This window comes from Equus quagga, chromosome 2 (genome assembly GCF_021613505.1).
Source record: "Equus quagga isolate Etosha38 chromosome 2, UCLA_HA_Equagga_1.0, whole genome shotgun sequence".
Lineage (NCBI taxonomy): Eukaryota > Metazoa > Chordata > Mammalia > Perissodactyla > Equidae > Equus > Equus quagga.
The window spans coordinates 135,419,726-135,447,263 of record NC_060268.1 but is presented as its reverse complement, the minus strand read 5'-3'; the positions used below and the strand labels follow the sequence as shown (position 1 = coordinate 135,447,263).

Sequence of the window (27,538 nt, the reverse complement as noted above, 5' to 3'; positions counted from 1 at the left end):
CTCATGCTGGGAAAGGAGAGCTAAGTGTCGTGTCAGATGCTTTAAGGGCACGTCATACTGCAGCATTCTTACCCTTGCCGTGAAGTCCACAGCAGCCGCTCGGTTTAACAGCAATGTGGCCACATTGATATTTCCATAGTGAGCAGCTATGTGGAGCGGAGTGAAGCCACTCTGTAAAGAAAATACAGCAGACGTTCAATTGATTCCTGCTGGCCCCTTGTCTGACACACTAATACCTTAACCCTGCCCAAATAAATATGAGGAAGCAAAATATGCTAAGGTCCACATTCCATTCTGTTCTAGGTTTCTTTCGATTAGTGCCAATTGCTCAGAGGGTTTCAAACAAAGGCCAAACTTATAGGCAGAGAAATAGTCAGGGAGGGAACCAAGGGTGGAGATTGAGCAATTTTAGTAAACCAGTAGCAGAACGATACAGAAGCCAACATTTAAAAAAAGGATGACAAGAAAGATCTTTACAGCTCATAGAAAGCTTGATTAGTACCACTGTTTTGTTATTGATGATAGAATTGTCCATTGAAACTCTTTGTCAAAATTCAATTAGTTCTATATATTCAATATGGAGGCAAATTAACTAATAATAAATGCCAATTTTAAGGGCAAAAGCAATTTTCGGGGAAGAGGTACTACTACAATTGGTCTTGTGTAATGGTTGAGTACATTCCATAAAGAATCCACAAGTTGATCTCTTGATTAGCAAATGCCTCTTCAATAACACATTTTTCTGAATACTCACATCAAGGTCATTTTACATCCTTAAAAAAATGCTAAAACATGCAGCGATTCACTTAGTCCCCAAAGATTAAAACCTTATAGGAACTAGATGCATTTCTACATTGTTAGCAAGCTTCTTAGCCATGCTAGGCATCTTACTGACTCTTGTGGAAGGATGGGTCATATTGGTACCGTTCCGAAGGAACTTTCGTTTTGCTGACACCACTGAGGGTAAGTGTCATGCAGAACTCTAAAGAATCAGTCCTAGATGAGTAGAATGACAGGGTTGTCTGCAGCTGTAGGTAGAGCTGATAAGTATCTAAAGCGTCAAAACTCTTCATCTCACACAACTCTATCACAATACCCTTAAGTTTCAAGGATTCCTCTTTCTTCCTTTCAAACACCAGGTTCAGCTGCAGAAAGCCCTGGTAATCAAACTACTATCTTCTCTGGCACATGCTACTTCGGGGATAGGGGTATAAAGCAGGTATCTAGCCTACAGAAGGCAATGCAAAGAAGAAGGGAAAGAAATGAGGCAGCAGCACTAAGTAATGGGAAAATGATGATGCAGATATTGATTACATGTATATGTATATATATATATATACCTCTGTTGTTCTATTCACCACCATCTAGGTTAACACATTTGGAAGCAAAGAGGAGGAAAAAATGAACGGTTAGTTCGCTATCGGTGATATGGATTGCAGAAAGCTCATGACAGCTAAGTAATGAGGATGGAAGCTATGATGGAAGCATGATAGGCACAGAAAGAAAGCTAGACTGAATGAAGGGCTGCACAATGGCCTGTTCCAAATGCCATGTTTCGTTCACAAAGACTTTCACATAATACACGTCAAGACAATGGGGTTTTCGGATAGGACTCTTTGGCTGCTGGCATGCTTTCCACAGCGGATCAATATTCAGTGCATTGCCTATCATCTTAGATATCAACCAAAGGCTTATTTGTGCACATTGTTGTTAGCATTTTGTAATTTTTTCACCCTGATCTTTGAGCTGAAGTATTAAATATATTGAAAATGTATGTTAAAAGGAAAGAAACTATCTAGTGCATATAGAAAGATTTCTTTCGGGGTGGCCTCCCTTTTAGCATGCACAGGGCAGCATCCACAGTGACCTCCTAGCTTGATATGCTAAGAGGGATGTGCCTTCAATTGGCTGGCATGGACCTGTATTTTTATTCCTAAGGTAAGTGTTTGGCATAAGCTTGCCAAAAGGGAGACCAGTCATTCTCCAAATTTGGCTGCCTATCACAGGAGGGCTGCATGACAGGCTCGTTTCCCTCGCGCCTCACCTTTGATTCCACATCTGCATTGTTGTCATTCTGCAGCAATAGGGCGGCAGCTTTCGTGTCATCTTTTCGGGCAGCGATATGAAGAGCTGGAAGACGCACTTTGCCTTTAGTGTCATTTTCTAGCAGGAGTGAAACTACTTGATCGTGACCTTGTTGCAAAGCCACTGCCAGTGGTGTGAAGCCATCCTGCAAATAAATGAATGGGTCAAGATCGGCCCCAATGGACATTCTCTTTTTAATTAACAAATAAGACAGTGATCAAGTGACCAGGTGTCAATTTTTGTTTAGGGTTATCAAAGCTAAGATAAGTAGACATACACGTGAAAAGACATTTCCATAAAAATACACACACACACCAAAGTAGAAAATAATAGTCACTTTGTAATAAGTTTATGGGATTTTTTTTTCTGCTAAAAAGTAATATACTTTAATTGTGTAAATTTTGAAAGTACGTAAAAGTACACCATAAAGGGGAAAATGCCATAGTTTCAATATCCATAAAGAATCTCAGTGAAAATAACATTTCAGGTTAAATCCAGGCATATGTTTCAAAGGAGCTCATTAAATAAGATGTAAAAATTTGCACTGATATTTTAAAACTGGGGAATATGCCTATGTATTTCATCACTGTACCTTGTTGCCTACCATATATTGGGTGCTTAATCAGTGCATGTGAATTAATGAACCATAGGCACTGCTGTTTTAAGAAGGGTCTATATGAAAGACTCTTGGCTTCTCTGACCAATGAGAGAAGGAGCCACAGGGATCATGCAAAATGTGACTAGAATAAATTCAGACATACGCACATATCTGTACATTTTCAGTCTTCCCATCGTATTGCCCTAGGACTTGACAAAGAGAAGACAGCCACAGATTTCACCATGGCTAATTAATTTGTGGATGATTTAGTGTTGTGAACTGTAGGATAAATAGCACAGAGTAGAAAAATCCTAAGACTGGCTCCATAAATTTTAATTCAGCAATGCTTTCATATCCTACACTCAAAAGAACATTCAAAAATTATTTTTACTAGAGAACTGGCAAGTAAGTTACTTATTTTATCTGGGTCATGATATTTTACACCTGTAGTCCTCGTGGTACGCACAGAGGACTACTCCAATAGAAGAACGTTTGTAAGGGAGAAAGAGAAAACCTAGATACTTGTATACTAATGTCTTGCTGGTCTTCCTAAAAGACCACTTTCATCATTTTTTTCCTTGCTGGAAAACAGATAAGAGCTCCTCCCACTTATTTGACTGAATGCAAATCAGCACATTTATATCCAAGGATGTGCAAAATATTGGACCAAAGCACCTAAGGGACAATACTCCTCAGGCTCTTCTCATATAAATCCTTTTCTCCAGTCTCCTTGCTAATTGTGCACACGCAGACTATTCCTACCCCAGTCTCTAAACTCATGCTATTCCCCCTAACCTGAAACGTCCTCCTCCTCGCTCTACATACACAAATTCTATCTACTCTCCTTGCTTCAAGATCCAGCTGAAGTTCCACCTGCTCCCTTCAAGTTTTCCAAGAAGACTCAAAAGAGAGAAGGGATGAGCATTAACATAACCAGAAGGACATTCCCTGCAGCCATAAGATAGAGAAAGGCTGGATACCACCAAGACATCACCAAAAGGGTATCACAGGCTTACACTTAAGGACATAAGGTTTAGAATGTAATTTAATGTTATGAGAAAAGTAATCTATATCACTGTGTAAATATATGATCTCATTTTCATAAAGATAAATACGTGTGTATTGTGCACATATACAAAAAAATCTGGATGAATAAACAAAATGTTATCTCTAGGCGAAACTAAGTGGCTTTTTCTTCTTTTTGCTTTTTATTGTACTTTCTCATTTATGTAATGTATCACTTTTACAAAAAAAAAGAAAAATACACTTTTACATAGAGTGGTAAAAGGAAAAATTGTGTAGTAAGAGGTAACGTTGCCTCTCACTGTCAAAACCTGAACAAAATCTAAGGGGTAAAAATGACAGCCCACTTCTGTTCTGAATCCACACTAAACAGCTACATTTTGGCTGATAAGAATTTTTAAACCCACAGGGCCTATACATAAAGGAAACTACTTTGCACCAGAAAATAAACTGCAATGGAGATGATTAGCACCCATAAGAATGTGCTTCCTGCATAAGCCAATTAAAGACACAAAGATACCAGCTCTAAGGTGTTAACAGCTAAAATGAGCAGCTCCAGATTTCGTTTCAAGCCAAGTTTAAATAGTTTCGTTTGTTCTATGCAGTTATTCTTAAGAGAAAAATACAAGCCAAAGGGAAATGTGCTAGAAGCTCCATGAAAACCTTGACTCTCTTGTGGAGAATGTGGCACACAATGGGTGCTTAATAATTACCCTTAGAAGAAATGAACCTCACGCAAATCTAAATTAGCAAAAGGAGGGGCCAGCCCAGTAGCGCAGGGGTTAAGTGCACATGTTCTGCTTCTTGGCGGCCCAGAGTTCACCGGTTCGGATCCCGGGTGCGGACATGGTACTGCTTGGCCAAAGCCATGCTGTGGTAGGTGTCCAACATATAAAATAGAGGAAGATGGGCATGGATGTTAGCTCAGGGCCAGTCTTCCTCAGCATATAAAAAAAAAAAAAAGAGGAAGATTGGCAGTAGTTAGCTAGGGCTAATCTTCTTCAAAAAAAAATTTAAAAAAAAGTAAATTATCAAAGGAGGAAGAGATATATGGAAAAGATATGATATGGAGTACACAGCAATATCAAAAAGGTATAAAAAGATTTAAAGGCCACAGTCATTCCAAAGACTTGATGCCTATATACAAGGTACATATGAAAAAAATCTGTCTTGAAGGAACTTGGCAGTATCACGTCATTTAATAAATTAAAAATTCTATTACAAATTTGCCATCTAAATGATCCTTTAATTGCTCCCTACTGTTTGTTCTCTAAATACAGACTTCTGTATAAATGACACCACTATCATTGCTAAAAAGAGAGCAACATCATAATTAGAACATCGTGTGAATCAAATGTCTTATTTCTTGCTGTTCTTTTACTCTCCGTTACCCATGATCCAAAAGAAGAGGGAAAAATTCAGGCAAAGGTTCAAACGTCTCTAGACAGTCACAGCTGCTGTTTAAACAGTGATGCACCGGCCACCCTCATGAAAACATGGATGGCGCTTGTTCCTAGAACATTTATTGTCTCTTTCCTTAAAGAGAAATTAAATTAATATAAAGGAGTATAAATATTATTTTATATATCCTTTGCCAAACGAGACTGAATTAGTGCTTTGAGGCTTTCACGTACTATTTTTCCTTAAGTTAGTTGTAGTGCCTCTTTTTGGACCTTGAAAGCTTAAAAAAACACCGGAGAACTCAGTTACCGATGATTAGTTTACAGGGAAATTCCGATCCATTAGCAGTCAGTCGGGCTCATGTCTGCTTTTAAAGGAGAGATGCTTAGTGATCTGCACCTCACAGTCTAAAAACCAATATTACCTATCCTTCACAGAGGAACAAAGTACCATGGGATGACTTTCATTAGGATATTTCTATTATTTAGTATTCCCATCCAAAATGGGGAAGGATTTTCTCTTATCCAGCAATGCCCCCTCCCGTCCCCATTCTCCCCGCCCCCCGTGATGAACCTGCACGTTGCGTCTGAGGCACTGCGCTCGGGCCAGCTATTCCTCAGGTGGGAAGACAGGTTCTGCTGGACACCTACCAGAGGTTTGTTCTTTTGTTATCAATCAGGAGTTATTTCTTAACTAGCTTTAAGAATATTATTATAAAAATAATACATTCTCATGATAAAAATCCCTAACAGCACAAGAGGGTAAAGCAAAAAGTAAGTCTCCTAATTTTCAGAATAAACCACTGATAATAATACACTATGGACATTTTCCTGCATCAGTACACATAGTCTTGCCTCATTTTTAATAATGCAGAAGATCATTTTATTGTATAAGTATAGCAATATTTACTAAACAGGTTCCCTAGTGGTGCATATTTAGGTTCCTTCCAGTTTTAAAAAAATTATTGCTAATCATGTTGATGAACTTCATATATGCTGTTTCGGCATTCTCCTCTAAAATATCTGTAACATAAATTCTTAGAATTAGAATTGCTAAGTAAAAAGGTGTATAAATATTAATTTTTGATAGCTACTGTTAGATGTTCTGCAAAAGTGTTGCAACCAATTATTAACTTCACCAATATTGTAGGAAAGTTCTGATTTCTTGATTTTCCCTCAAATTTTCTCCTCTTTCCTGGACAAAAGACTGGATCTCATTCTTTATCTGATTAATAAATTACTATTTCTTTGACTATGAGTGAGGGTGAGAATTTTCACACATTTATAGTCATTTGTATTTCTTCTGGTGCAAACTGCCTCTTCATGCATCTAGTGGGTACCCTGGAAGGCATGATCTCGAAAGCTGAGTGAGGTTATCCACGATTCCTCTTTTGCCATCCTTCCTGTGCCGTTCAAAAACACATCAGAATGCAAGTAAGAGGAGTGGTATTATGACAGGGATAACCCTGCATTTGTTCTAATTCACTATTTTCTTAAAAATAAAGACTAGTCAAACATTGGTCCTTTATCATTAGCAATAGGTTTCTAGCGATATACTTCACATAGGATCACAATCTTCTATCCAGATTAGTTTAAAAAAGAAACTGTATTACCTAAGATAGTACCGATGACTTAATTAAATTTTTAAAATTTTATTATTTATTTTTTTATGAGAAAGATTGGGCCTGCGCTAACATCTATGCCAATCTTCCTCTATTTTATGTGGGATGTTGCCACAGCTGGCTTGATGAGTGGTGCTAGGTCTGCGCCCAGGATCTGAACCTGTGAACCCTGGGCCATGGAAGGGGAGCGTGCCAACTTAACCACAATGCCACTGGGCAGGCTCCAATAACTTTTTATTTTTAAATAACTCTTCTGTTTAAGACTGCAAAGGTTTTTTTCAAATACCACTCTTATGGAATACTTAAAAATGTATACTAGTTTTGTTTAGAAGTGTGAATTAAATGTAATTAACTTTAGAAACATACAAATTTAATTGTTATAATTACAATAACTTAAATTTGAAAAATACAGAATTAAAACATGTTTTATCACAAAAATGTTTCAAAACAGTGGTTGCCTTTGAGGCAAAATTATAAGAAACAGAAAAGTGTTCTCAAGCAAATATTTAAGTATTAAATAAATAGCTCCATTATTGGGTAGAGCCAGGCATTTAAGAGCAGAAAGGATATCTATGTAATGGAAGAGTCTTTAAAGATTAAAAATAGACTTTCTAATTTATTTCATAAAAACATAAACCCACACATTAATATACAACTGCATTTGAAATACTAGTGGGACAAATTCTCAAAGTTACCACTCCAGGTTTACAAAATGCCTTACAAACGTGAACTTACCCATAGAAAGAACCAAAGTGTCTTACCTCTGTGGCTAGGCTCTGGCTTGCACCATTGTCAAGAAGAAACTTGACAACTTCCAGGTGGTTTTCCTGGGCTGCCATATACAATGGTGTGAAACCATTCTGCAAAATAAGAGATATCATGTTTGTCTGTGGCTTTCTAGAGCCAATCCATTTTTCCACTGTACTGATGACATTACAGGAAATGTTAACGTATAATAATTTTAATACTTTAAGGTAGACATTCGTATTTACTAGAAAACTAAGCAGGACAGTTTAAGTAGAATTTATAATATAAGTGTAATTCATGATTATACTTCATAATTCATAGTTTTGAGTATAATTCATAGTTTACAGTCTAATTCATACCAGTATATCCACTTTAGATAAATAAGTACATTCATTTACTTATCAACCACTTATTGAGTGCCTACCATGAGTAAAGGATTTTACTAGATGATATCAGGATACGAAGAAAAATACTTTTAGTCATTGTCCCAATGAGTTTTTTATTCCAAGCAGTAATTATCTATTTTAAATAAAAGATGTAATACTTTCACATAAAATTAAGCATCTGAAATAGTTCCTGCTTTGGGAGTAATTTATATTAATTTCAAAGAGCTTCAAACTTTGCACAGATGGGGCGAATTAGAGCAAAGGAAAGAACACCAATTTGCAAAAGGGTATATTTTAATTTCAAACTAGAATTCAATTAGTAGTCTATTTTTCGTAAGCTTCTTTCCCTGCATTTTTTGTAAAACGCTATTTTTTATGTTCAGAGTATATATATACATATATATATTCATACATACATATACATGCATACATGCATACACACTCCGTATGTGAGAAATGTGCCCAATTGCCAAAGAACTTGGATTCAAGTAAATGACGGTGTACATTACATCTTAAGCTTATTAAAAATATGTTGCATATATGTTTGTTCTCTAGAACAAAGCATTTCGCACCTACAAAAATACTGTAATATTTAAAAATCTTATTGCAAGATATATACATCTAAACAGATATTTTTCAAACTGTAATAAATTCTCTTTCAGAAGGCAGTTCTATTTAACTGAATGTTTCATAAATTTTATTGTATACACTATACAATTTCAAAGACTGAAAGTAAATATATCCTAAATAAAATGTTACCAACTATTACTCAAACTTTTGTGATACAAAAGGCTTAGGTTCCTGATTGTAAATGTCAATTACTACATGATTACCTTACTTATCCATAATTCAGCCTCTGGTGACCTCACTTTTTGGCTAAGAGTTGAGAATTAGGAAGTAAGTTAAAAAGATCCTCGAGCAGGTAACAGTGTTGTCATATAACAAATCTACCATAGCATATATATTTTATTCACCAGGGAGTTCTTCTACTTACTCTATTTTACACATAATTATAACAGCTAGGTTATTTGATTGCCAAAGTCAAGATGAGAGTCACAAAATTAGAGGCAGCAGAATATGACACAGCAGTCAAGCTTCTTCCTTTTAAATTATCTACCTAGTAACAGCACTGAATTTCATTGTTACTCTGTTCTATCATGAAAGATTTTATCAATATTAAACACGAAACATGGAATTACTGCAACACAATGTGTGCATGTATGTGTGTGTGTGTGCACGTGCTTGTGTGTTTCATCTTTGTCACTCTTCCCAGAGCTATGGGGAAAACTGAAAGGTAGTTTAGGATTATCCTTATCATATTGCTATCTTCTCATTTTCTTTTTTTTTTTTGAGGAAGATTAGCCCTGAGCTAACTACTGCCAATCCTCCTTTTTTTGCTGAGGAAGCCTGACCCTGAGCTAACATCTGTGCCCATCTTCCTCTACTTTATATGTGGGACGCCTACCACAGCATGGCGTGCCAGGCGGTGCCATGTCTGCACTTGGGATCCGAACCAGCGAACGCCGGGCCGCCGAGAAGCAGAACGTGTAAACTTAACTGCTGCCCCACCGGGCCGGCCCCTATTTTCTCATTTTCTTATTTGACCAAACTGAAGGATCATTTAATCTTTGGTTGATTTAAATCAAACCCGAACAAATAAAAAACAAAACAAAAGAAAAAAACCCTGACAATCAAAAATATTAAGAAAGAAAGGGTGAAAAACAATGTGGATTTTTCTTATAATTCAGTGAATGACTGAGCATCTATCTTTCCTCATCAGCAGAAATTTCCAGGTTCAGTTTTTTTTCCTTTTACTTTATTTATTTGTTTTTCCAGTTTTATTGAGAAGTCATTGACAAGCATCACTGTGTGAGTTTAAGGTGCACAGCACGATGGTCTCATTTACATATACTGCGAAGTAAGCATCACAATAGGGTCAGCTATCAGCCATCTTCTCGTATTGATCCAATAAAAAGAAAAGAAAGAAAAAGGAAAGAATTTTTCCTTGTGATGAGAACTCATAGGATTTACTCTCTTAACAACTTTCCTATTTATTATGGAGCAACGTTAGCCACAGTCATGATGTCTTACATTACATCTCTCGTACTTATTTATGTTATAGCTGGATGTCGGTGCCTTTCGACCACCTTATTCCAAATTCCCCTCCCCTCACACTCTGCCTCTGATAACCACAGGTCTAATCTCTTTTTCTATGAGTTTGGTTTTCTGTTTTTTGGATTTTACGTATAAGTGAGATCACACATATTTGTCTTTCTCTGACTTATTTCACTTAGCATAACGCCGTCAAGGTCCGTCCATGTTGTCGCAAATGGTAGGATTCCCTTGTTTTTTAACGGGTGAATAATATTCCATTGTGTATATATAGCACAATTTCTTTATCCATTCATCTATCAATGGACATTTAGGTTGTTTCTATGTCTTGGCTGTTCTAAATAATGTTGCTATGAACATAGGGGTGCATATATCTTTTCGAGTTAGTGTTTTTGTTACTTTTGAATGGACTCCCAGAAGTGGAATTGCTCAATCATATGATAGTTCTCTTTTTAATTTTCTGAGGATCCTCCATACTGTTGTTCATAATGGCGGTACCAATTTGCAATCCCACCAACAGCATACAAGGTTCCCTTTTCTCCACATCCATGTCAGTGTCTGTTACTCTTCTCTTTTTGATGATGGCCACTCTAACAGGCGTGAGGAGATAACTCATTGTGGTTTTAATTTGCATTTCCCTAATGATTAGTGATGCTGAGTATCTTTTCAAGTACTTGTTGGCCTTTCAGATATCTTTTTTGGAGAACTGGCTAGTCAGGTCCTATGCCCATTTTTTAAATGAGTTCTTTGATTTTTGCTATTAAGTTATATGAGTTCTTTATATATTTTGTATATTAACAGCTTATAAGATATATGGTTTGCAAATATTTTTTCCTATTCCAGGGGTTGTTTTTTCATTTTGTGGATGGTTTCTTTCATTGAGTAGAAGCTTTTTAGTTTGATGCAGTCCAACTTCTTTATTCATGATTTTGTTGCTTGTGCTTTAGGTGTCATATTCAAATTCATTACCAAGACCCATGTCAAGGAGCTTTATTTCCTATGTTTTCTTCTAGGAGTATCATGGTTTCAGGCTCCCTTGTAAACATTAGTTGCCTGTATATGCTTGGGTTTATTTCTGGGCTCTTCATTCTGTTCCACTGGTCTATTTGTCTGTTTTTATGCCAGTACCACATTGATTACTATATCTGTATAATATGGTTTGAAATCAGGAAGTGTGATGCCTCCTGCTTTGTTGTTTCTCAGGATTTCTTTTGCTATTCAAGGTCTTTTGTGATTCCATATAAACTTCAGTAGTGTTTTTTCTACTTCTGTAAAAATACCATTGGAATTCTTTTTTTTTTTTTAATTGCGGTAACACTGGTTTATAACACTATATAAATTTCAGGTGTGCATCATTGCATTTCGATTTCTGTGTAGATTACATCATGTTTACTACCCAAAGACTAATTACAATCCATCAACAAACACAGGTGCCTAATTACCCTTTTTGCCCTCCTCCCTTCCACTTCCCTTCTGATAATCACCAGTCCAATCTCTGTCTCTATGTGATTATTCGTTGTTTTTTTAAATTTTCTATTTATGACTGAGATCATATGGTATTTGACTTTCTCTCTCTGACTTATTTCGCTTAGCATAATACCCTCAAGGTCCATCCATGTTGTCACAAATGGCTGGATTTCATCATTTTTTATGGATGAGTAGTATTCCATTGCGTATATACACCACATGTTCTTTATCCATTCGTCCCTTGATGGGCACCTAGGTTGCTTCCAAGTCTTGGCTATTGTGAATAATGCTGCAATGAACATATGGTGCATGTATCTTTACACATTCATGTTTTCATGTTCTTTGGCTAAATACCCAGCAGTGGGATAGCTGGATTGTATGGTAGTTCTATTCTTAATTTTTTGAAGAATCTCCGTAACTGTTTTCCATAGTAGCTGCACCAGTTTGCACTCCCATTGGCAGTGTATAAGAGTTCCCTTTTCTACACATCTTCCCCAACACTCATTTCCTATCTTGTTAATTATAGCCATTCTGACAGGCATGAGGTGATATCTCATTGTAGTTTCGATTTGCATTTCCCTGATAGTAGATGATGCTGAACATCTTTTCACGTGCATGTTGGCCATCTGTATATCTTTGGAGCAACGTCTGTCCAGATCTTTTCCCCATTTTTTAATTGGGTTGTTACTTTTTTGTTGTTGAGATATATGAGTTCTTTATATATTTTGGATATTAACCCCTTATCTGATAAATGATTTGCAAATATCTTCTCCCAATTGTTAGTTCGTCTTTTCGTTTTGTGGATGGCTTCCTTTGCTGTGCAGAAGCTTTTTAGTTTGATGTAGTCCACATGTTTATTTCTTTTTATTATTTCTCTTGCCTGGTCAGACATGGTACTTGAAAATATGCTGCTAAGACCAATGTTGAAGAGTGTACTGCCTTTGTTTTCTTCTAGAAGTTTTCATGGTTTCGGGTCTTACATTCAAGATTTTAATCCATTTTGAGTTAAGTTTTGTGTATACCGTAAGATAATGATCTACTTTCATTCTTTGGCATGTGGCTGTCCAGTTTTCCCAACTCCATTTATCAAAGAGAATTTCCTTTCTCCATTGTATGGTCTTGGCTCCTTTGTCCAAAATTAGCTGTCAATAGATGTGTGGGTTTATTTCTGGGTTCTCAATTCTGTTCCATTGATCTATGTGTCTATTTTTCGCGCCAGTACCATGCTGTTTGGGTTATATAACTTTGTAGCATATTTTGAAATCAGGGAGTGTGATACCTCCAGCTTTGTTCTTTTTTCTCAGGATTCCATTGACTATTTGAGGTCTTTTGTTGTTCCATATAAATTTTAAGATCCTTTGTTCTATTTCTGTGAAAAATGTTGTTGGAACTCTGAAAGGGATTGCATTGAATCTGTAGATTGCTTTAGGAAGTATGGACATTTTAATTATGTTAATTCTCCCAATCCAAGAGCATGGACTATCTTTCCATTTCTTTGTGCCTTCTTCAATTTCTTTCAACAATGTTTTATACTTTTCAGTGTACAGGTCTTTCACCTCTTTGGTTAAGTTTATTCCTAGGTATTTTATTCTTTTTGCTGTAATTGGAAATGGGAGTGTATTCTTAATTTCTCTTTCTGCTACTTTGTTGTTAGTGTATAGAAACGCAACTGATTTTTGTGTGATTTTGTATCCTCCAACTTTACTGTATTCATTTGTTATTTCCAAAAGTTTTTTGGTGGATTCTTTAGGGTTTTCTCTATATATAATCATGTCATCTGCAGATAGTGACAGTTTTACTTCTTTCTTTCCAATTTGACCCCTTTTATTTTTTTTCTTGCCTGAATGCCCACTTTCACCACTCTTACTTGATATTCTATGCTTAACATAGAAAAAGAAATAAAAGAGATTCATTGGAATTCTGATAGGAATTGCATCGAGTCTATAGATGGCTTTTAGTAGTATGGACATTTTAGCAATATTACTTCTTCCAGTCCATGAATATGGCATACCTTTACATTTATTTGTGTTTTTGATTTCTTTCATCAATGTCCTGTAGTTTTCAGAGTAGAGATCTTTCACCTCATTGATTAAATTTACTTCCAAGGACTTTATTGTTTTCGATAATATTGTAAATGGGATCAATTTCTTTTTTCAGGAAATTTGTTGTTAGCATTTAGAAATGCTACTGATTTTTGAACGTTAATTTTGTATCCTGCAACTTTACTGAATTCATTGATTAGATCTAACAGTTTTTTGGTTGAGTCTTTAGGATTTTCTATATATATGTCATCTGCAAATAGAGATAATTTTACTTCTTTCTTTCCAGTTCTCATGCCTTTTATTTCTTTTTCTTGCCCGATTGCTCTAGCTAGGATTTCCAGTACTAGGTCTAATAAGAGTAGTGTGAGTGGGCACCCTTGCCTTGTTCCTGATCTTAGAGGAAAAGATTTCAACCTTTCACTATTGAGTATGATGTTAGTTGTGGGCATCACACATGGCCTTTATCATGTTGAGATATGTTCCTTCTATGTCTAATTTGTTAAAGAGTTTTTATTACGAATAGACGCTGAATTTTGTAAAATGCTTTTTCTATGCCTACTGAGATGATCACATGATTCTTTTGTTTCACTCTATTAATATGATGTATCACATTGATTGATTTGTGTGTGTCACACCCTTCTTGTATCCCAGGGATAAATCCCATTTGATCATGGTATACGATCCTTTTAATGTGTTGTTCAATTTAGTCTGCTAGTATTTTATTGAGAATTTTTGCATATTCATCAGGGATATTGGTTTGTAGTGTCCTTTTCTACTTTTCGTATCAGGCTAATGCTAGCCTCATAAAATAAGTTTGCAAGTGTTCCCTCCTCTTCAATTTTTTGGAAGAGTTTGAGAAGGACTGGTGTTAATTCTTCTTTGAATGTTTGGTAAAATTCACCAGGGAAGCCATCTAGTCCTGGGCTTTTCTTTGTTGGGACATTTTTGATTACTGATTCAATCTCCTTACTAGTAATTGGTCTATTAAGATTTTCTATTTCTTCCTGATTCAGTCTTGGTAAGTTGTATGTTTCTAAGAATTTTTACATTTCTTCTGGGTTGTCCAGTTTGCTGGCATATAGTTGTTAGTAGTGGCCTATTATGATCCTTTGAATTTCTGTGGTATCAGTTGTAATGTCTCCTTTTTCACTCAGAATTTTGTTGATTTGAGTCCTTTCTCTTTTTTCCTTGGTTAGCCTAGCTAAGGGTTTGCCAATTTTGTTTATCTTTTCAAAGAACTAGCTCTCAGTTTGGCAAATCTTGTGTATTTTTTTCTGTTCTCTATTTCATTTATTTCTACTCTAATATTTATTATTTCTTCTCTTCTGCTAAATTTGGGCTCAGTTTGTTCTTCTTTTTCTAGTTTGTTAAGGTGTAGAGTTAGAGATCTAACTGTTTATTGGGATCTTTCTTGCTTCTTAATGTAGGTGTTTACTGTTATGAACATTCCTGTTAGAACTGCTTTTGCAGCATCTGACAAGTTCTGGTATGTTGTATTTCCATTGTCATTTTTCTCAAGAAACTATTTTATTTCCCCTTTAATTTCTTCTTTGATCTATTTGTTGTTCAGGAGAGTGTTGTTTAATTTCCAAGTGTTCATAGTAATTACACAAAAGAACATGATAAAGAAGTCAAAGCACGCTCATACCACAAGACATCAAAACACAAAAAAAGACAGCAGGATAAGAAACAAGGAAGAATAGATTTACAAAACAATCAGAAAATAATTAACAAAATGGCAATAGTAAATCCTTACCTGTCAATAATTACTTTAAATGTAAATGGATTTAATTATCCAATTAAAACACACAGAATGGCTGAATGGATATAAAAAAACTCAAGATCCAACAATATGCTGCCTACAAGAGACTCACTTTAGCCTTAAAGACACACATAGACTGAAAGTGAAGGCATGGAAAAAGATATTTCAAGCAAACGGTAACCAAAAAAAAAATAAAGCAGCAGTGGCTATACTTATATTAGACAAAATAAACCTTAAACTAAAAATTGTAAACAAAGAAGGTCATTATATAATGATAAAGGAGTCAATACATCAAGAAGATATAACAATTGTAAATATTTACATGTCCAACATTGGAGTACCTAAATATATAAAGCAAAAACTCACTTAGCTAGAAGGAGAAATAAACAGCAATAAAATAATAGTTGGGGACTTTAATATGCTACTGTCAACAAGAGACAGATCATCCAGGCAGAGAAATCAATAAGGAACAGTGGATTTGAAGAATACTATAGATCAAATGGTCCTAACAGACATAATCTGAACATTCTATCCAATGATAGCAGAATACACATTCTTCTCAAGCACATATGGAACATTTTCCAGGACAGACCATATGTTAGGCCACCAAACAAATCTTAGCAAATTCAAAAAGGTTAAAATCATACCAAGTATCTTCTCTGACCAAAATGGCATGAAACTAAAAACCAATAACAAGAGGAAAACTGGAACGTTCAGATTTTAAGAGTAAAGTTCTTAAGGAAAAATTCTAAAATGGATGTTATTCCCTTAGAGATAAGTGTCAACCAGAAAATTTATATCAGTGGCTACTCAACTTCAGAGCAGAGATATGTTGTAGTTCAATACTACCTAAGAAACACTGGTCCGTCTACAAATGTCTGGCTTCTAACCCAATGTACGCCCACTGATCTTGAGGTTATCTTCCAGAGCCAAACATTTCATGACCCATGGAGAAAATCCACAGTCAGGCACTGAGGTTTAGAGGATGCTGTTCTTACAGGCCTGGAGCTTCCAAAGAGTGAGTCTTAAGAAGTCTAGCTTTGAAATAATTTTGCATGCTCTTTTCACAATGACAGGGAGTGAAATGTGTAGAACTGGAATTACTCAAAAATGATATATAGACAAGAGACACTGCAAGATGGAGCCCTGTAATCAACTGCTTTCCACAATAGCTCTTCCTCTTCTTTTTTGAGTGCTTGCCATCCTATGACCATTACCTGAAAGCTGGTTATTTTCTGAAGGGTCACATTATTTCATATTTTTTTCATTTTTATCTATTTTTTATTGATCTGTAATTCATACACCCATAAAACTCACCCTTTGGAAGTGTACAATTCAGTGGTTTTTTTAGTATATTCACAAATTTGGGTAACCAGCCCTACCACATAATTCCAGAACATTTTCATTATCCCCAAAAGGAACTCTATACTGTTAGTATTCACTCCCCATTCACCCCTCCTCATGCCCTCTGGCAACAAGTCATCTGCCTTCTGTCTCTATACATTTGCCTGTTCTGGACATTTCATATAAATAGAATCATACAATACATGGGGTTGAATGGTCTCACTCTACTTCTGCTGTCCATATTGATAAAATGTTTCTGGAGAGGCCTCCATAATGGAAATTTGAATTTTATAGTGGGCATTTGGGTGTGTATGTGTTTATTGTGTTTTGCTTTAGTTTTGGTCAACCAGCACCTGTTGCCTTTTTATTTGGCAATATCACCCCTATATTCTTTAGAGGAACTAGGTAGGACTTGTCTCAGCTGGACTTTGAGACAAATTGGCCTGCCCTTTTCAACCATGGGGTAGGCACATGTGCAGGATATCTTCTGTTTGCTCTTCCAGGTCTACTCTCTATCCTCCTCAATTCTGTTTTCTGCCAAATCCCCCCTCCTCACCCTCAAATGACCTGAGGGACCACATCAAAGGGCAACCTTACCCTTTAGCTTCCGGTTAGGTTCTCCCACTCCCCACCCCAACTACCTGGTTTCCAGAGCTTTCCAAAAGCTTCTTGAGCCTTCTATTCTGTGTGTTCCCCATGTAATCCCAATAAATTCCCTACTTTGCTCAAGTTACCTTCTGTTGCTTTAATCCAAAAACACCAATTAGCACAAATTTCATCTTTCAAGACAGGATCAATAAGATGTGATAACACATACATACTATTTAGTTATGGTTCAAGGGAGAGAATTCTAAGTATCCTTTGGAAAAAGAGAGTAAAAATATTACCATTACTCTCTAGTGCAAAGAGATTTAAAGCGTAAGTAATTCAACATGCTGTCATCGGACAACCTACGGCTGAAATGATTTTCCATGAAATAGCAGCTGGATTGGGAGAATGGTCAGAATTCAGAAAAAATGCTATTTTTCTCTTAAGTGAAAAAAGTACGCTATTGTTTTTATATTACTTTCCTACTTTAGGAAGTTTCCAAAACAAAGAGCTGGCTAAAAAGGAACACGTGAGTGCCCCATTGACATTTTCTTTTTTGTAGCAATAAGAGACTTAATTCTCAAAGGCAGAGGCTCAAGATTGAGCGCGCACGCTCTCTGATGTCTCCTTTTATCCAACATGTTCAACACATTATGCTCTAAATGTTTACTGTGTTATTATGTGCATGCAAATCTGCGGACTTATAGTTTCATAGATGGTACTGAGGTATGCTGCCTAATACCCACCAAAATAAAAAAACACAAGTCCTCCTGTTATTCATTTAAGTAAGGGCTTAAATCTCATCGATGAAATTTTCTTATCCATCCTAGTTTCCTATGGCCAGCCTTTGTACATAATAAAGGGCTCCTTTTAATTAAAATGTTAAGGGCATGGTGATAGATTTGCACTGAGTTATATGATAATTTTTGTGAAGGTCAATCAGATTAGAGGTGTGCTATAAAGTCAAAAGTCAGAGAGGCTCTAGCTGGACCACACCCATTGTCTGACTTTATCAGGACATGACCTCCTCATCACAGGAAACATTAAAAAATACAGAAAGATCAAGGAGGCACTGGTTTAATGAAAAGGTCTTGCCTTTCTTCATACTGCTATGGAAACTTGTCCATTTAGAATACTTTAATAGTTACAATAAAACATTACTGAAACAGACTTTGCTTCTTTATAAACACAGTTGGTGCCCTATATTACAGACTATAGACAGAGAGGAAGAAAATAGCAAGGGATATCATCTGATGTGGCAGCTTGTGATTTTTCAATAGCAAACACTGTAAATCAATGTTGCTGTATCTAGTACAAAGTATTAAGGACTTAATCATAGTAGAGTTCTTCATAATCACAATTTAATTATTCAACCCAATTCTTTCTCAGGGTAGGCCTAAATGATTCCTGGAATGTTAAGAAATATAAGGAGTTAACTAACTTAAGATCTAAGATCAAGGCAATGACAAAAATTAGTTTCAAACACTATCTGCAAGTTCTTAGCTTATAGAGCCTCAGTTTATAAATTCAGAACTTGATATTGCCAGATGTTACTTTTATTTCATGATAAGGAGAATTTTTATATTTAAGAAAGATGAGGGACTCTCTTTACACTATTTCCTATTGGCTATCAAATATTGCCTATAGGTTAAAATTTCACTTAGGATGCTTTCTTGAATATTAAAATTCCTGTGATGCTTTATGTGCTGACACGTACATGGAATTTAATCCCATTTCATGGCTGTCTTGCATGCTGCTCTTTATAAGAGTTCCTATTGAAAAGTTGCTACCAGGAATTGCCATGGAAATTGCATTCTGCCGCACGGTCATGTCATTACTTATCCCGTCCCTGGAACGACGCAGTTCAGACGGCAGATGGGGCAGGTGTCCGGATGAAGGCGGACACTCTTTACTGTGAACTGTGTGGCAGGGTACACTAAGCACAGCTGCAAGGAGCAGGGAATTTCACAGCCTATGTTCTTTTCCCTCACTTTATCATCAGTAGGGAATGTGTATAAATTGAAATCGAATCTGGTTAGGATTTTATTTCAACTGCAGCTTCGCCCAGACACTGCAGACGTTTAAAACTATGGCTGCTCTAAACATTAGTCAAGAATGTGTGCAATATTTAAAAGAAGGAAGTTTAGTTTTCCTCCCTTGGGGGAAGAAAAAGGAAATGAAAATGGATTAAAGAATTTTCCCACTATCTCAGAGCTTAACACTCATTATTTTCTAGTAAAAAGTTACAGGGGCATTTAAAAAAAAATGGTTTAAAAGCATTTCTGTAGTCAACTGGTCTGCATCTCTCTCAAAGTACTATACTTATCAATATTCTACTTTATAACACTTCTTTCTGGAAAAGCATCATTAATTCAATTGAACTCTCATAAGGAATCAGAATAGTGGCACAGACTATGTAACTACGGTCCAACCACAGGGAACCAGAAACCAAATATAAAAGAAATCATGTGGTTGGAAGCACTGTGCAGTTTCTTTTCCATGACACTGGTATTTAATGGCATCAGGGCTATCATCGCTACAGGCTAATAGCTCTAGGAATGAAGGAAGAAGGTCCAGAATTCTGTGCACCTATAAAATATAGGAGGCTCTTGTTATCCAAAGATAATCAATACTGAAAAACGCTGAGGAAGTCAAGTGCACTTAAAGTGGAGATCAAAAGGCCTAGTAAACAATGAAAAAAGTTACACTGAGACTTCATCTTGAAAGATAAAACTAGAAATTGTAAGACACTGTCTGGTCTAATGCTGCCCGAAAGCCACAAACCCTCAGCTTAGCTGTGTACCCAGCAGTGCTCCAACATCACTTTCCCTGACTTCATGAAATCCTGTGTCTTTTGCAAAACTTGCTGTTTTGTTCTAGAATCAGTTTGTTCAATATCCAACACCTTGGAGTAGACACTGACAAACAGGGGTAGACGAAAGCATTCAACTGGAAGGAAGGTTTGAGTAGGGACCAGTTTTAAAAATCATCAGGTCCTTAGTGGATGTTTGTGTTATGATGAAGTCTGCTTTCCTACACAAACTCATGTCTCTGGGGACTCAAGTAACAAACACTTTGGATAATGAGGATTTACATTTTTAAACCAATAAAGTAAAGTTAATTCTTTCAGACTCGAAGTCTACCAAACGATAATCTATTGGTATTCTTCTTAGAACTTCATGAAAGATTCTGAGCTTATAGGAGGACCTACTGAATGAATTATTAGTGTATATTCATTACAAAGAACTTGGACATTTTAAAGTTTGGAGGCTTTTAAAAGTTCATTCTGCTTGGTTTTTTCCTTTTTAACGTGTTTCAGGTTAGAACAATGATGCCTTAGTTAGTAAACAGGAATTAAGTAGTGTTTTCCTTTTTTCAATTAGAGAAAGCATCGATACATTCTGAACTTATAAGAGCATTTCCTCATTTACAGGCATCTCCATTTGCTTTGTGGGTTAATAAATACTGAGACTGGCCCTGAGCTAGCATCATAAAACAGTATAAGACTCTACATTACAGATATCACCTGAACATTTGTGTCTATGACTACCAGTCATACAGTTTCATACATGAATGAGTTTTAAAAATTTCTACCTCTCACACACAAGTGTTGCAAATGAAGACATATATGAATTTAAATTATCTGCAATAATATAACTATTCACTGAATATAGCTCTTAAGTATTATATTCTTAGAGGTTATATGAACCAAGCAAGCACCTGATCCAAAGAACATTATTTGTAAATTATAATGACAAAATTTCTTTGCAATAGAGTAGGTTTACCTGAGATTGTGCATTGACATTGGCTCCATTTGTAACCAAGACCTTTACCACCTCTGCTTGCCCAGCTAAAGATGCTATATGCAATGCTGTGTTTCCTTTCTGTAAAATGAAAAGCAAGATTTATCAACTCTTCCATCCTTCTCTCTCTGTTTTGACATTTTACAAAATATCAAATCCCTTTACATTTATATAAGCTCCCCAAAGAGAACGAAGTTGACAAGTATCTCATGAGACGCGTGCCCTGATTCTTATCAAGGGCTGACTCCTCATTGAATAAGGCAAGTGATATGAAAAGCATTAAATGTGTGATACTGACCTTTGTAGCTGCATCCACATTGGCTTCTCTCTGTAGCAGTTCAGAAACAACTTCTACATGGCCTTCTTTGGAAGCAAGATGGAGAGCGTTCAACCCATTCTGATTAAAAGTGAAGGGAAAGCTTCACTCAGCAGGTTGAAAATAGAGCAATAAATAGTCTACCGAGAACTCTGTAGATAACATCCCACCAACAATCATTTACAATCATTTACAATTAGGGATAAAAGTACTTGAAAATTAGGTGGGTTATTCTGGTATCATTATTTACTACATTTTAGAAATTAATTATTAAAAGCATACCTACATTTCTGAATGCTCCTTTAACAAAGCAGAGAATAATTTGATAATTCAAGCTGGTAAAATTTAACAGGAAAAACCAGCAACAAAGAGAAGGTCTTAGTAATGTCTAATGAAAGATTTAAGGAGTTTAAAGTCTAGATTTAAAAAATTTTAACCGAAAAACTAAATACAACAACAATAACCACAACTAACCTGATTGCAAATGTTGATGTCCACTCCATTTTTTATGTAGTCAAGGGCCTTCTCTAAGTGGCCAGCTCGAGCTGCTCTTAAGTAACTTGCATTGGCATCAGACTAAAAGGAAAAAGAAAAACATTTCGGTGAAAAATAAAACTCATATGCATGTTTCTAACTACTCAGCTTATAGTTCAAACTAAAAAGACAGTAAAACAGAGATTTTTAAATTGAACATGGAGCTACTAATAAAAAGTCTTTGTAAAGTCACCAGGGAAAGGATAAATTCTTTAAAAGTTAGTTTCACGTATACAGTTACCCCTTGTGCGATGTCATAACTGAGTCTGAACTTAAAAGAGAAAGTTTCCCATAATCTGCAGGCACCTTAAATCAACGTACAATTTCAGGAGAGTAAAGAGAAATCCTATAACTTCCTGGTGATTACATTAGGAAAACCCCACTATTCTATTGGATCAGAAATTTAACATCTATTCCACTCATTTGTATCTAACTATCACAACCAATTTTTCAATTAATAGCTTCGAAAATACATTTAATGTTGTTTTACCAGTTTACCAGGAATTTGTGGGTAATGATGCTCTCTTGGATTTTCCTCCAGGATACAGCTGTGTTAGAACATCGGTTATATTTGAAACGCATTTATAAATGTTTACACAGATTGTGAAGCATACTTTCCCTATATTTTCAAGCCAACTAAGGCCTCTACCTGGAGAAAACTCTATTAGGAATATTAGCAGGAGCACATAAATACATGTAAATTTTAAAAACGAAAAAACCAAATCTGTAATTCATTCCTTGAAAGCTTACAACTCTGAACTACTGCTGAACTCTAATACCTACAACTGTACAGTTGAAACCACCTGCTATTGAAATCCTTAATAGAAAGAAGACCGCGAGAGGAAGGGCTGCAAAGTTGGAATTTGTAAAGGAGTCTTGCTCAGTGTAGAACAATACAGAAGCAGGTTCCCTTGAAAGGGCAGCCAAAAACATCTCGTCACTGGTTGTAAATGCGATCATGCAGGGTATGGCTTTAAAGAAGAAAGCTGCTTCTTTCAGCAGTTTGGCAAATACTTCCTCCAAAGCCCATGTTCACTTGCCACCTTGTCTGTAAAGCCTTCCCAGACCTCCCAGGCAGAGTTTAATTGCTGGGTGCTCCCAAAGCATTAATTTCATTGAATTCTCTTGGTATTTATCACACAGCATCATAGTTTTTGGTATACCTGTCTGTCTTCCTCCCTAAATTGTAAGCCACATAAGAACAAGCAGAGGCAGATTAAGGGAGAGGCAGCTGGAAAGCTGCCAAGATGCCAGTCTTTGAGGAATGCTAATTCATCTCTGGAAATGGAACCGAGATGAAGGAAATTCCACCCCTCAGAAGAGTCTTTGCTTCTGGTGTCTGTCAATTCAGTTAAGAGCAGGCTTGCTCAGGACCTCAAAGGAGAGGGCACTGCCTCCAGGGTCTCCTCCCTTCCAATTTATAGCAGTATGCCTCCCTCTGAAGGAATATTGCTTCCTCTAAATCAGGGCTTCTGGACCTCAGCACTACTGGTGTTTTGATCTAGATATTTCTTTGACGTGGGGAACAGTCCCGTTCAGCGCCAACATTTACTAGCATCCTTGGCCTCTCCCAACCAAGCACCAGTATTATCCTCTATTTGCGACAATCAAAAGTGTCTCCAGAATTGGCCAATTTCCTTGGAGGGGGTGGGGCAAAATCTCCCCCATTGAGAACCACTGCTCTAAATAAATAGTAAACCAATTTATTTAAAGATTTTAGGTGTCAATAGGCTTACAGCTTTGGCCTGCCTGGACTGCCACATGCCTTGACCTAGCAGAAGGCAGGACTATATGTGTAATATTCATCTTTCTGTTTCCTCTGCAACTAGAAGGATTCCTGTCACATAGCAGGTGCCTACTATAAATGTGTTGTGAATGAATGAATCAATAAATAAGTAAATTGTGTGGAAATGACTGTATTAATTAAAATATTGCCTGGAACAAGACAGGAGGCTTTATTAACAACAACAACAGCTATTTAAGTTGAGAATCTGCTAGGATACAAAGTTGAATACCAGAGATCACAAACTAAGCCACTGAGGCGGGTATCTGGGAACACGTGTAGGTATTGCAAAAATAAAATTGGGATTTGAGTCAAGCATGCAAGTCATTTAATCAGAGCAGAGGGCTAAGTAAGAGGAAGACAAGAGACACAGGTTTAAATCAGAGAAAGGACAAACCAAAGTTTCTAGGAATTTAAAGAAAAATAAAATGCAGTGTAAAAAGTTTTGCTGCTTTGAAAAGGTTAGTTTTTATGTTTGGTTTGTAAGTTCAGTTAGAAATAAATTAGCTATGCAAAATGGCTCATTGTACCATAAAATATCATCTTCTTTGTGCCTGCTCAATGACTTATCAGTGAATTTGCCCAGAAGGGCTCTGAAGCTGTTCTGGGAACAAATGACATCAGTCCTCCTGGATATTTCAACTGCCAGAGATAACAACTGAGTTAAGCATCCCAAACTCTGCGTACACAAAAGCAGCAGTTAAAGAACTTCAAAAAGAGGAGTCATAATTCAAGGAAAGCCTTGGACCTGATTCCCCATCTGAAAAGGTTTGGCAATTCTATACACTCTTCCTTTTCGTCTCATATTTTCTCAGAATTTCCCACCCAAAACTCTAAAGCAAAACAAAATACAAAGGATATAAACCAAATCTTCTAATTCAGTGGTTCTCTACCCATTGGAGCTTGAATTCTTTTGAGATTAACAAAAGTTATGAATAAATTATTTTCCTTCACCAATTGCACATATATGCAAACACATACCAAATCTGCATACACACATCGAATATGCATATGCATATACAATTGGCACACTACTTCACGTGGCTCAGCATTGCTAAGTCTGTTCATGAGTGCATGTGTAAGAACACCTGTTCTAATGATAAAGAGTTCTCTACTGGGTGCCGTCACTCTATCTATTTCACCCAATGAACCTGGTATCAAATAATTCCCAGAGGTAGCCAATTTATCACCTGAAAACTTGAGAAGAAAGAGAAGGGACAAAAATTTATTTTCTTCACTTTCACTTTTCTCAATTCTCTATTACATACTGACAGGCTCAACACAAGAATTCATAACAATCAGCCACTTTATATTTCAAAGAAAAAGTATAGAAGGAGAAAGAGGGAGAAAAAGATAAAGCAAAAGCAAAAAGAGGAAAATGAAGACTGCATTGAAGAAAATCAGCAACTTAGGAAATGAAGTTATTAACGCCCACAGAAAAGAAGCTCCTCCTTTCACTCCCAACCACCTGTAAGCAATGCAGCCACATCTCCCTGCCACAAATATTTGTTGAGTATCAATGATGCACTAGCCATGCCAACATCTGGCTGTATGGTGGTGAACAAAACAGATGTGGTGCAAATTAAGTTTACTTGCCTTCATCTTAATGCCTCGTTTACTTTTCTAAATCATGTTGCTTAAGTGGCAGAGCAAATAATGGATTCTTAGCTATTTATTTTTTTCAAATTCTGCCTATAGTACCTATATATACTGTTTATTTCCTTAGTGCTAAAAAAAGGTAATATTTTGTATTAGGCTCAACAGCAATGTCTTGCCTCTCTTAGCTGTCATTTCATCAAATAACTAGGGGTTACTCTTAAAACAGGCTACACCCTGTAGCCTGTTTTTCAATCTTGAGGATTCTATCAAAACAATGCCTCTTTGGGGCCGGCTCCACAGCCGAGTGGTTAAGTTCGCGCGCTCCACTATGGCGGCCCAGGGTTTCGCCCAGTTTGAATCCCGGGCGTGGACATAGCACCGCTCATCAAGCCATGCTGACGCAGTATCCCACATGCCACAACTAGAAGGACCCACAGCTAAAAATACACAACTATGTACCGGAGGGTTTTGGGGAGGAAAAGAAAAAATAAAATCTTAAAAAAACAAAAACAAAACGCAATGCCTCTTTAAAGCCAGTTGTAGATAAATTACTATGGAAGGAAATTAGGTCCCATGAGAAGTTGAGCTCAGCTACATGGAAAGTCATACAGAGGAGTCATTGCCTAAGGACTTGGTACAAAAGGAGTATAACCAAGCTGGTTAGCCCTTTTTCCCCCTGGATGATCAAAATCTGAAGGAAGAATTTGGAAAATGAAAATGTCTTTCATTACCATGTAATGTCTTGTCCACTTAGTCATTTTACTACTACAGGAAAGAAATATGAGCCATGTGTGTTTTTCAAGCAACTAGCTTCAAGGATAGAGTTAAACATTATTATGAATTAATCCAATAACTCAGCATTTCCACCTGTACTGGAATATTGATATTATTCAGAAAAAGCAGTGATTGGAAAAAGAAGCATTTCCTGAGCGCCAACCTCAGTAGTAACTAATACTTCATACCTCTGACTATATGCTAGATGGTATTACAAGTGCCTATGTTAGCTTTATATTATTGGCCACTTAAGACAATGTGCATTAACTAAGTCCTAATATTAACTTACTTTGCCCTTGTCTTATTTCTATGAAGTAGTTTAGTGGATTGAATAGTGTCCCCCCAAAATTCATGTCCACTTGGAACCTCAGAACGTGACCTTATTTGGAAATAGTATTTTTGTAGATACAATTAGTTAAGATGAGGTCATACTGGACTAGAATGATCCCTAAATTCAATGACTGAGGTCCTCATAAGAAGAGAAGATACGTAGACCCATAAGAGAGAAGAAGGCCATGTCACGTTGGAGGCAGAAATTGGAGTTACACTCCTGCAAGAAAAGTAACACCAGGAGCCACCAGCAGCTGGAAGAGGCACAGAAGAATTTTCCCCTAGAGCCTTTCGAGGGAGTGTGGCGCTGCTGACGCCTAGATTTTGGATTTCTGGCCTCCAGAACTGCAAGAGAATACATTTCTGATGTTCTAAGCTGCCTAGTTTGGGGTGGTTTGTGATGGAGCCCTAGGAAAATAATACAAGGAGAGACTATTACAAGCTCCATTTTAAAGATGAGGAAACTGAGCTTTAGAAAGGACGAATGACTTTCCCAAGGACGCACAGCTTGTGCGTTGCAGGGATATTAACCCAGACAATGTGACTCCAGAGCCTAGGCTATTCATCACTACTCTAAGAAGGGATTTAGTAAATGTTTGGACTCTAGTTTATGCTCAGCAACTCATGGTTCATTCATTCATTCATCTTCTGTCCATCTGTCAATCCATCTAACCATCAAATTAACTATGTAGGTACTTTCAGGTACATCCTTCTAGACCATAATTCCTTCAATAGTTCATTTCAAGGCTCAAGATGAGGCTAACAGTGGATTGCCAGAAGAAACGCAGATCAGAGACTCAGTGAGTATATAATAGAGCTCTGCTCCATTCCTTCTAAACCTCAGGGGGCAATCTCTAGGGCCCATTAATATCTGATCTACCAATTATCTAATCTTTCTCCTTTGTCTCATCTTCCCAGCTGTCTGGGAAGCATGTGAAGGGTAACATCCTTCCTGCAAGCTTCAGGTTCCTTTTCTCTACTGCCCTATCCTCTGCCTAGCAACGTGCTCAGGTGTTTCTTAAACCTAAAAGAATCAACCTTTCCTTCCACTTTTCCACCTAGCAACCCTTGCAAACGATGATCTCCTCTATCTCTCATTGTGGTAGACTGGTTAATTGATCTGTATCCCAGGTCCTCCATTTACTAATATGTTACCTTTGGCAAGTTTCTTAACATACATGTGCCTCAGTTTTCTCAGCTGTCAAATGGGGATAAAATAGCCT

The 27,538-nt window shown here is 36.7% G+C and overlaps 1 protein-coding gene across 1 annotated transcript in view; it reads right to left on the bottom strand.

Moving 5' to 3' along the window:
• ANK3 (ankyrin 3) overlaps positions 1-27,538 on the bottom strand; it is a 333,064-nt gene that overhangs the window by 204,374 nt on the left and 101,152 nt on the right. The window contains exons 2-7 of the mRNA XM_046652926.1: positions 21,770-21,871; positions 21,278-21,376; positions 20,962-21,060; positions 7,490-7,588; positions 2,045-2,230; positions 73-171 (exon numbers count right to left, since the gene is read on the bottom strand). Of these exons, the coding sequence (XP_046508882.1) occupies positions 73-171; positions 2,045-2,230; positions 7,490-7,588; positions 20,962-21,060; positions 21,278-21,376; positions 21,770-21,871 (684 nt within the window). The remainder of the gene's footprint in view (positions 1-72; positions 172-2,044; positions 2,231-7,489; positions 7,589-20,961; positions 21,061-21,277; positions 21,377-21,769; positions 21,872-27,538) is intronic.